The sequence below is a fragment of the Homarus americanus genome, unplaced genomic scaffold (genome assembly GCF_018991925.1).
Source record: "Homarus americanus isolate GMGI-L3 unplaced genomic scaffold, GMGI_Hamer_2.0 scaffold39647, whole genome shotgun sequence".
Classification (NCBI taxonomy): domain Eukaryota; kingdom Metazoa; phylum Arthropoda; class Malacostraca; order Decapoda; family Nephropidae; genus Homarus; species Homarus americanus.
Window position 1 is genome coordinate 175,889 of NW_024715917.1, and position 11,664 is coordinate 187,552.

The 11,664-nt window shown below is 47.8% G+C and overlaps 1 protein-coding gene across 1 annotated transcript; it reads left to right on the top strand.

Moving 5' to 3' along the window:
* The first annotated feature begins 528 nt into the window (after positions 1 to 528).
* On the top strand, positions 529 to 11,163 carry LOC121857981. Its single transcript, XM_042354219.1, has 4 exons — positions 529 to 678; positions 2,531 to 2,703; positions 5,216 to 5,239; positions 10,963 to 11,163. The coding sequence occupies exons 1-4, from the start codon at positions 563 to 565 to the stop codon at positions 11,064 to 11,066; spliced, it is 417 nt and encodes a 138-aa protein (XP_042210153.1). The 5' UTR covers positions 529 to 562; the 3' UTR covers positions 11,067 to 11,163.
* Positions 11,164 to 11,664: the final 501 nt, after the last annotated feature.

Consider the following 11,664-nt stretch of genomic DNA (forward strand, 5'->3'; position numbering starts at 1 on the left):
CTTTGACGACTGTATTTAACCCTTTGACGACTGTATTTAACCCTTTGACGACTGTATTTAACCCTTTGACGACTGTATTTAACCCTTTGACGACTGTATTTAACCCTTTGACGGCTGTATTTAACCCTTTGACGACTGTATTTAACCCTTTGACGACTGTATTTAACCCTTTGACGGCTGTATTTAACCCTTTGACGACTGTATTTAACCCTTTGACGACTGTATTTAACCCTTTGACGACTGTGATTTAACCCTTTGACGACTGTTATGTAAGTAAGACTGAGGCGTTATCAACTATTAAGATATAGTGATAGTAATAATTCTGCTTCTTGTTAGGTTAGGTCAGGTCAGGTCAGGTTAGGTTAGGTTAGGTTAGGTTAGGTTAGGTTGATCAGGTTAGGTTAGGTTAGGATGGTTAATCTTTAGGTGAAATAAGCTGGAGTAGATATTCTTCAGGTTATCCATAATTATTTCGTTCAATATAATTTTCCACATTTCATCTTGTATAATAACTTCATCATCAGTAACTGTTTGTTTACGTCTGGCAGCACCAGCCACCAGTATGAACATGTCGTACAGTAAGCCGACGGCCGGCAGCGTCAACATCAGCTGTGACGCTCACGGCATCTACCCTCAACCTGACCTGAGACTGTATCAGGGAGCCTCCAAGCGGACCAGGTGAGTAGTAGTTGATCATTCCCACCACTTATCACTTTTTTTTAATATGACCTCCAGCCTCCCCCAATAGCCATACCTTCGCCACCATTTTATCACCTTCCTATTAAATATCCTAATACATAAGTAACTATCCTAGCTGTGTTGAGTTAGTTGAGCAGCAGATCTATGCAGCATTCAGTCAATATCTGCAACTGTTGTCGGCTTTGGGGCCGATGCTCTCGTTCCCCTGAGGCAGAGCAAAGCCGACCGAAGGAGAGAGAAGGACAGTCGACATCTCATCCAGGCTGCAACATAACTTCTGGGCTGCTGCTTCTGTTCGGATATCACCTCCATGAGTCTGGCGTAGAAGCCTCTTGCACTTGGTCTCATCCCACCAGAGGTTGTGAACACTAGAGGAGTGAAGCTGCCTTGATCAACGTTCTGAATTCTCTCCCCTATGCCCTTATCTTGTCGTTCTCGTTCCTCCTGTGTGCAGCATCAAGAGCTAAGTTACGGTGCCATGGGATAAAAAATCCTGATGTCGAAGAAGGCTCGCTGTCCACGTGTCCAGAATCCTCGAGCACTGACGTCAACACGGGCTTCGTTAGATGCGTTTGAAGTCCTATGATGGAAAATCTCACCGTCCAATGGAAGGATGGTCGGTTCAACCCTGACATCACGGCAGATTTCCTTCAACATATTTGCTGTGAGATCCCTTACTTCGTCATGCCTCATGCATATGAAGCCCCCTTTCTTGCACACCATGGCACGATTGATGTCATAGGAAGAGCCACACATTAGGAGGGCAAACCTTCTACTGGCCTACCGTACCTTAGAGCATTGGCATCTGTAAATTCTTGTTTATTGAGACTGAAACCATTTGCCCTTATTGGTAATGTAGTTAACCAGTTAGAGGCGCCCACCTCCTGCGCTATAGCTACTTTTTTTTTCGAATTTTCTTGTACTTGCAGCAACAGTGGCTGCAACTGATCACTTTAGCCGAGCTGTCGTTCTGTCATAATGGACCTTCGAATCTTGTTAAATTCACTGGTATCCACCTCCCCTGTTGCGTTCTGAGCTATTATGTGGTCCGTGAGGGCTGCTGTGAGCTTAACTGAGTTTTGATGTTCGGTGGCAGCAATCTCCTCTGGATTGGTCAATCCTATTCCTCCCAGTCTCGGTGGTAGTGCAAGGAGTGATCTTCCTGCTGGGGTTAAGTGAGGGTGTTTCACTAATTTGGGAATGAAATTGACACTGATAGCTTCTTCCAGAGGATGGAGGAGGGGTCCGATATCAGGGACAGTGCGCATCAGGTAGTTCCAGCGATGCTTGACTCCATGGGTGAATGCCGCAAAAGCTGCATGTGGCTCTGTGTTAGCAATCTTAGACAGAGCTTGCATTTCCCTAACCCACCCATTCACCTTTCCCGTTACGTACTCGGTCTTGAAGTCCGTCGTGCCGATTACTGTGCCTAGGTGTCTTTGGCATTCCTTTGTTATTTTGACCTCACTTCCACCAAACACCTCCATTGCCCGTTCATATGTTCTGGCTTCACAATGAGGAAGGACTTGCTGGCGTTTGGGTGGTACCCTATTTGTGGGCCTCGTGATGTTACCAGGTCCCACCACTGTTTGATGTCCTCCACTTTTCCTGTTCCTGTAAGGTCATCAGCGTGCGCCACTTGCTTGACCTCAGTTGTTTCAAATTTTATTGTGTGTTGGAGCAAGGATAGGCCTATTGCGTACATTGCCATTGCAACAGGGTCCCCCTGCGTTGTTCCCTCGGTTGACTGTATAGTATCACCTTACTACCTACCCTAACCTAACCTGACCTAACCCAAACCTAACCTAACTCACGCCTCAATGTTTTACAGAGCAGCAGTGAGCGAGGCGGAGGTGGAGGTGGTGGAGGGAGAGGACGGGTTCAGCATCTACCTGGAGGCTGTACTGGAGGACCGCTCCCTCCGCCACGAGACCATCTTTGAGTGTGTACTCTTTATCCCCGAGACCGAGTACCAGGTGCGTCGCAAGATCATCTACTTCCCAGGTGAGTCTACCAGGTGTGTGGGTCAACATTATCTACTTTAGGGGAGTCTACCAGGTGTGTGGGTGAGTCTACCAGGTGTATGGGTGAGGCTACCAGGTGTGTGGGTCAACATTATCTACTTTAGGGGAGTCTACCAGGTGTGTGGGTCAACATTATCTACTTTAGGGGAGTCTACCAGGTGTGTGGGTGAGTCTACCAGGTGTATGGGTGAGTCTACCAGGTGTGTGGGTCAACATTATCTACTTTAGGGGAGTCTACCAGGTGTGTGGGTGAGTCTACCAGGTGTAGGGTGAGGCTACCAGGTGTGTGGGTCAACATTATCTACTTTAGGGGAGTCTACCAGGTGTGTGGGTCAACATTATCTACTTTAGGGGAGTCTACCAGGTGTGTGGGTCAACATTATCTACTTTAGGGGAGTCTACCAGGTGTGTGGGTGAGTCTACCAGGTGTATGGGTGAGGCTACCAGGTGTGTGGGTCAACATTATCTACTTTAGAGAGTCTACCGGTGTGTGGGTCAACATTATCTACTTAGGGAGGCCCATACTAGGTGTGTGTGGGTCAACATTATCTACTTTTAGGGAGTCTACCAGGTGTGTGGGTCAACATTATTCACTTTAGAGCCTACCAGGTGTGTGGGTCAACATTATCTACTTTAGGGGAGTCTACCAGGTGTGTGGGTCAACATTATCTACTTTAGGGGAGTCTACCAGGTGTGTGGGTCAACATTATCTACTTTAGGGGAGTCTACCAGGTGTGTGGGTGAGTCTACCAGGTGTGTGGGTGAGGCTACCAGGTGTGTGGGTCAACATTATCTACTTTAGAGTCTACCAGGTGTGTGGGTGAGTCTACCAGGTGTATGGGTCAACATTATCTACTTTGGGAGTCTACCAGGTGTGTGGGTGAGGCTACCAGGTGTGTGGGTCAACATTATCTACTTTGAAGTCTACCAGGTGTGTGGGTGAGGCTACCAGGTGTATGGGTCAACATTATCTACTTTAGGGGAGTCTACCAGGTGTGTGGGTGAGTCTACCAGGTGTATGGGTCAACATTATCTTTGGGAGTCTACCAGGTGTGTGGGTGAGTCTACCAGGTGTGTGGTCAACATTATCTACTTTGAGAGTCTACCAGGTGTGTGGGTGAGGCTACCAGGTGTGTGGTCAACATTATCTACTAGGGAGTCTACCAGGTGTGTGGGTGTGAGGCTACCAGGTGTGTGGTCAACATTATACTTTAGGGGAGTCTGGGTGTGTGGGTCAACATTATCTACTTTAGGGAGTCTACCAGGTGTGGGTGAGGCTACCAGGTGTGGGTCAACATTATCTACTTTAGGGGGTACAGGTGTGTGGGTGAGTCTACCAGGTGTGTGGGTCAACATTATCTACTTTAGGGGGTCTACCAGGTGTGTGGGTCAACATTATCTACTTTAGAGTCTACCAGGTGTGTGGGTGAGGCTACCAGGTGTGTGGGTCAACATTATCTACTTTAGGGAGTCTACCAGGTGTGTGGGTGAGGCTACCAGGTGTGGGTCAACATTATCTACTTTAGGGAGTCTACCAGGTGTGTGGGTGAGGCTACCAGGTGTGTGGTCAACATTATCTACTTTGGGAGTCTACCAGGTGTGTGGGTCAACATTATCTCACTTTAGGAGTCTACCAGGTGTGTGGGTGAGGCTTCCAGGTGTGTGGAGTCAACATTATCTACTTTTGGGAGTCTACCAGGTGTGTGGGTGAGGCTACCAGGTGTGGGTCAACATTATCTACTTTAGGAGTCTACCAGGTGTGTGGGTGGGCTACCAGGTGTGTGGGTGAGGCTACCAGGTGTGTGGGTCAACATTATCTACTTTAGGGGAGTCTACTGGTGTGTGGGTGAGGCTACCAGGTGTGTGGGTGAGGCTACCGGTGTGTGGGTCAACATTATCTACTTGAAGTCTACCAGGTGTGTGTGGGTGAGGCTACCAGGTGTGTGGGTGAGGCTACCAGGTGTGTGGGTCAACATTATCTACTTTGGGAGTCTACCAGGTGTGTGGGTGAGGCTACCAGGTGTGTGGGCAGGTCAACATTATCTCACTGAGTCTCGGTGTGTGGGTGAGGCTACCAGGTGTGTGGGTGAGGCTACCAGGTGTGTGGGTCAACATTATACTTTAGGGAGTCTACCAGGTGTGTGGGTGAGGCTTCCCGGTGTGGGTCAACATTATCTACTTTAGGGAGTCTACCAGGTGTGTGGGTGAGGCTCCGTGTGTGAGTGAGGCTACCAGGTGTGTGGGTCAACATTATCTACTTTGGGAGTCTACCAGGTGTGTGGGTGAGGCTTCCCGGTGTGTGGGTGAGGCTACCAGGTGTGTGGGTGAGGCTACCAGGTGTGTGGTACGTGGATACAGTTCTCACTTCTTGTTCTAAAGGTCACTGGTTCGATCCCACGTCACCCTTAGTCCACCTTGTTACCAGTGGGTACCTAACCTGACCTGACCTGACCTGTCTCTTGTTCTGACGGTCACCTGTTCTCTCCCCACAGGTTACGGTGCTTATGGTGGCTATGGTGAGTTACCTGTCCTATTACTAGTTACCTGTAGTTACTTACACCTGTCACTAATTACCTGTCGTTATTTACATTTGTCACTAGTTACCTGTCGTTACTTTCCTGTCACTATTACCTGTAGTTACTTACTCCTGTCACTAATTACCTGTAGTTACTTACACCTGTCACTAATTACCTGTCGTTACTTACCTTTGTCACTAGTTACCTGTCGTTACTTTCCTGTCATATACCTGTAGTTACTTACTCCTGTCACTAATTACCTGTAGTTACTTACACATGTCACTAATTACCTGTAATTACTTACACCTGTCACTAATTACCTGTCGTTACTTACCTTTGTCACTAGTTACCTGTCGTTACTTTCCTGTCACTAATTACCTGTAGTTACTTACTCCTGTCACTAATTACCTGTAGTTACTTACTCCTGTCACTAATTACCTGTAGTTACTTACACCTGTCACTAATTACCTGTCGTTACTTACCTTTGTCACTAGTTACCTGTCGTTACTTTCCTGTCACTAATTACCTGTAGTTACTTACTCCTGTCACTAATTACCTGTAGTTACTTACTCCTGTCAATAATTACCTGTAGTTACTTACACCTGTCACTATTTACCTGTCGTTACTTACCTTTGTCACTAGTTACCTGTCGTTATTTACCTCTGTCACTTGTTACCTGTCACTAATTACTCGTAGTTACTTACTCGTCACTAATTACCTGTCGTTACTTATCTTTGTCACTAATTACCTGTCGTTACTTACCTCTGTCACCTATTACCTGTCTTTACTTACCTCTGTCACTTGTTACCTGTCACTAATTACCTGTAGTTACTTCCACCTGTCACTAGTTACCTGTCAGTATTGCCTCTGTCACTAGTTACTGTCAGTACTTCACACCTGCCACTAGTTACCTGTCAGTACTTACTCCTGTCACTAGTTACTGTCAGTACTTACACCTGCCACTAGTTACCTGTCAGTACTTACTCTCTGTCACTAGTTACTGTCAGTACTTACACCTGCTCACTAGTTACCCGGTCAGCACTTACTTCTGTCACCAGTCATCAGTCAGCACTTACACCCGCCACTAGTTACCCGGTCAGTACTTACCCCGTCACTAGTCACCGTCAGTACTTCTACACCCGCCACCAGTCACTCCGTCAAGTACCACTCCCTGTCACTAGTTTACCGTCAAGTACTCACACCTCGCCACTAGCGTCACCTGGGTCGCTACCTACCCCGTCACCATTAGTCACCGTCAGTACCTCACACCCGCTCAATTAGTCACTCCCCGTCAGTACTTTAACATTTCTGTCAACAGTTACTGTCAGTACTTACACCTGCCAGTTAATGGTCAGTACTTACCCTGTCACTAGTTACCGTCAGTACTTACACCTTCGCTACTAAGCCCGTCAGTACTTTACTCCTGTCACTAGTTACCGTCAGTACTTACACCTGCCACTAGTTCATCTGCTGTACTACTCCTGTCACCAGTTACTGTCAGTACTTTCACCTGCCACTCAGTTACCTGTCAGTACTTACTCCCCGTCACCAGTTACCGTCAGTCCTTACACCCGTCACTAGTTACCCGTCAGTATTCTACTCCTGTCACTAGTTACTGTCAGTACTCACACCCGCCACTAAGCCACCTGGGTCAGTACCCTCATTCTGTCGTCACGTCAGTACTTGCTAATCAGCCACCAGTCACCCGCTCAGTACTCATTCTGTCACTAGTTACCGTCAGTACTTTACACCTGCCACTGGTTACCTGTCAGTACTTACTCCCGTCACTAGTTACCGTCAGTTTCGTACTCGCCACTAGTTGCCCGTCGGGGTACGCATTCTGTCACTAGTTACCGTCAGTACTTACACCTGCCACTAGTTACCCGTCAGTACTTACTTCTGTCACTAGTTACCGGTCAGTACTAACCTTGCCACTAGTTACCCGTCGCACGCATCCCTGGGCTCAGTTACCGTCAGTATCTTCACACCCGCCATTAGTCACCTGTCAGCACTTTACCCCCGTCACTAGTCACCGTCAGCACTTCACACCCGCCACTCACCTGGGGTCAGCACTTAATTCCCTGGGTCACCAGTCACGCTCAGCACTTACACCCGCCACCAGTCACCCGTCAGCACTTAATTCTGTCACTAGTCACTGTCACAGCCCTTTACACCTGTCACCAGTCACTCCGTCAAAATACCACCCTGTCACCAGGTTGCCGTCAGCCACACCCGCCACCAGTTACCCGGGGTCAGTACGATTTCCGTCACCAGTCACCGTCAGTACTTCACACCCGCCACCAGTCACCTGGGTCAGTACTTCACTCCCTGTCACCAGTTACCGCCGCAATTTCACACCCGCCACCAGTTACCCGGGTCAGCACTTCAATTCCCGTCACTCAGTTACCAATAGTACTACAATCCTTGGCCACCAGTCACCCGCCCAGTGCCTACTCCCGTCACTAGCTGCTCGTCAGTACTTACACCCGTCACTAGTTACCTGTCAGTATTCTTACTCCTGTCACTAGTTACCGTCAGTACTTACACCCGCCACCAGTCACCTGGGTCAGTACTTACCCCTGCTCAGGTTCACTGCTCGCACTACACCTCGCCACTAGTTACCCGTCAGTACTTACTTCTGTCACTAGTTACCGTCAGCTTACACCCGCCACTAGTTACCTGGGTCAGTACTTACTTCGTCACTAGTTACTGTCAGTACTTACATTCCGCCATTAGTTACCTGTCAGTACTTTCACTCCTGTCACTAGTTACCGTCAGTACTACACCTGCCACTAGTTACCCGTCAGTACTTACTTCTGTCAACAGTCACTGTCAGCACTTACACCCGCCACCTAGTCACCTGTCAGTACTTACCCCTGTCACCAGTTTCACTGGTCAGTACTTACACCTGCCACCAGTTACCTGTCAGTACTCTCTACTCCCTGTCACTAGTTTACCGTCAGTACTTACACCTGCCACCAGTTTACCTGTCAGTACCTCACTCCTGCTCACTGTCACTGGTCAGCAATTTTCACACCCGTCACTGTCACCTGTCAGCACTTCACTCCCAGCCTCACTGCCTGGGGCACTTCACACCCGCCACTCAGTCACCAGTCAGTACTTACTCTGCTCACTAGTCACTGTCAGTACTTACACCTGGCCACTAGTTACCTGTCGTTTCATTCTGTCACTATTACCGTCAGTACTGCATCCTTCCGTCACTAGTTACCTGTCAGTACTTACTCCTGTCACTAGTTAATGTCAGTACTTTCACACCTGCCACAAGTTACCTGTCAGTACTTACTTCTGTCACTAGTTACTGTCAGTACTACACCTGCTTCCGCCAGTTACCTGTCAGTACTTACTCCTGTCAATAGTTACTGTCAGTACTTTACATCCTCGCCACTAGTTACCTGTCAGTACTTACTTCTGTCACTAGTTACCGTCAGTACTACACTCCGCCAACAGGAAAGCCACCTGTCAAGTACTTACTTCGTCACTAGTTACCGTCAGCATTTTCAATCTGCCAATTAGTTACCCGTCAGTACTTACTTGCCGCCAGTTACCGTCAGTACTACACTCCGCCACTAGTTACCCGGGTCAGTACTTACTCCCCTGTCACTAGTTTACTGTCAGTACTTACACCTGCCAATTAGTTAATTCGTCAGTACTTTCACTTCCCGTCACCAGTTTACTGTCAGTACTTACACCAAGCCACTAGCCACCTGTCAGTACTTACTTCTGTCACTAGTTACTGTCAGTACTTACTTCTGTCACTAGTTACTGTCAGTACCCACACCTGCCACTAGTTACCTGTCAGTACTTACTTCCGTACTAGTTACTGTCAGTACTTACCTGTCACTAGTTACCTGTCAGTGCCTCCTGTCACTAGTTACACGTCAGTACCCACCTGTCACTATTACCTGTCAGTACTTACTTCTGTCACTAGTTACTGTCAGTACCCACACCTGCCACTAGTTACCTGTCAGTACTCTTCTGTCACTAGTTACTGTCAGTACCCACACCTGCCACTAGTTACCTGTCGTACTTACTTCTGTCACTAGTTACTGTCAGTACTACCTGTCACTAGTTACTGTCAGTACTTACTCCTGTCACTAGTTACTGTCAGTACCCACCTGTCACTAGTTACCTGTCAGTACCCTTCTGTCACTAGTTACTGTCAGTACTTACACCTGCCACTAATTACCTGTCAGTACTTACTCCTGTCACTAGTTACTGTCAGTACCCACCTGTCACTAGTTACCTGTCAGTACCTCCTGTCACTAGTTACTGTCAGTACTTACACCTGCCACTAGTTACCTGTCAGTACTTACTTCTGTCACTAGTTACTGTCAGTACTTACACCTGCCACTAGTTACCTGTCAGTACTTACTCCTGTCACTAGTTACCTGTCAGTACTTACTTCTGTCACTAGTTACTGTCAGTACTTACTCCTGTCACTAGTTACCTGTCAGTACTTACTCCTGTCACTAGTTACCTGTCAGTACTTACTTCTGTCACTAGTTACCTGTCAGTACTTACTTCTGTCACTAGTTACTGTCAGTACTTACACCTGCCACTAGTTACCTGTCAGTACTTACTCCTGTCACTAGTTACTGTCAGTACTTACACCTGTCACTAGTTACCTGTCAGTACTTACTTCTGTCACTAGTTACTGTCAGTACTTACACCTGCCACTAGTTACCTGTCAGTACTTACTCCTGTCACTAGTTACCTGTCAGTACTTACTTCTGTCACTAGTTACCTGTCAGTACTTACTTCTGTCACTAGTTACTGTCAGTACTTACACCTGCCACTAGTTACCTGTCAGTACTTACTCCTGTCACTAGTTACTGTCAGTACTTACACCTGTCACTAGTTACCTGTCAGTACTTACTTCTGTCACTAGTTACTGTCAGTACTTACACCTGCCACTAGTTACCTGTCAGTACTTACTTCTGTCACTAGTTACTGTCAGTACTTACACCTGTCACTAGTTACCTGTCAGTACTTACTCCTGTCACTAGTTACTGTCAGTACTTACACCTGCCACTAGTTACCTGTCAGTACTTACTTCTGTCACTAGTTACTGTCAGTACTTACACCTGCCACTAGTTACCTGTCAGTACTTACTCCTGTCACTAGTTACTGTCAGTACTTACACCTGTCACTAGTTACCTGTCAGTACTTACTCCTGTCACTAGTTACTGTCAGTACTTACACCTGTCACTAGTTACCTGTCAGTACTTACTTCTGTCACTAGTTACTGTCAGTACTTACACCTGCCACTAGTTACTGTCAGTACTTACACCTGCCACTAGTTACTGTCAGTACTTACTTCTGTCACTAGTTACTCTCAGTACTTACACCTGCCACTAGTTACCTGTCAGTACTTACTTCTGTCACTAGTTACTGTCAGTACTTACACCTGCCACTAGTTACCTGTCAGTACTTACTCCTGTCACTAGTTACTGTCAGTACTTACACCTGTCACTAGTTACCTGTCAGTACTTACTCCTGTCACTAGTTACTGTCATTTCAACTTATTTAGTTAAACTTTTGACATAAAACTGTTATGTAAATTTCAGTTTGTTTTCCATAAAAGTGTTTCTTGTTCCTAAGTGTTATAGGCTACAGTTGTACTATTGTTAATATTTGGTGTTTCATCTTGTATGGTAGATGATGTTGTGTTGTGTTATGTTAACTCTGTGTTGCGTTGACAGGAGGAGCGAGGGTAGGAAGTGAATCACCTCACCTCCTGCTGACGGTGTTACTGCTGACACTCCTGCTGCCATTTGCTGACACGGGCCTCCTTACCTTCACCTAGAACTCCAGCGACCTCCAGCACTACACACCTCTCCACCACCTCCAGCGACCTCCAGCACTACACACCTCTCCACCACCTCCAGCGACCTCCAGCACTACACACCTCTCCACCACCTCCAGCGACCTCCAGCACTACACACCTCTCCACCACCTCCAGCGACCTCCAGCACTACACACCTCTCCACCACCTCCAGCGACCTCAGCACTACACACCTCTCCCACCACCTCCAGCAGCCTCCAGCACTACACACCTCTCCACCACCTCCAGCGACCTCCAGCACTACACACCTCTCCTACCTCCAGCGACCTCCTTCTACCACCTCTCCCACCACCTCCAGCGACCTCAGCACTACACACCTCTCCCACCACCTCCAGCGACCTCCAGCACTACACCTCTCCACCACCTCCAGCGACCTCCAGCACTACACACCTCTCCACCACCTCCAGCGATCTCCAGCACTACACACCTCTCCACCACCTCCAGCGATCTCCAGCACTACACACCTCTCCACCACCTCCAGCGATCTCCAGCACTACACACCTCTCCACCACCTCCAGCGATCTCAGCACTACACACCTCCACCACCTCCAGCGACCTC

Excerpts from the sequence above, each read along its gene's own strand:
- LOC121857981 (XM_042354219.1), top strand. The coding sequence starts at position 563 with ATGAACATGTCGTACAGTAAGCCGACGGCCGGCAGCGTCAACATCAGC. Across the intron at positions 679-2,530 it reads GGAGCCTCCAAGCGGACCAG|AGCAGCAGTGAGCGAGGCGG; the intron begins GTGAGTAGTAGT and ends AATGTTTTACAG. Across the intron at positions 2,704-5,215 it reads CAAGATCATCTACTTCCCAG|GTTACGGTGCTTATGGTGGC; the intron begins GTGAGTCTACCA and ends CTCTCCCCACAG.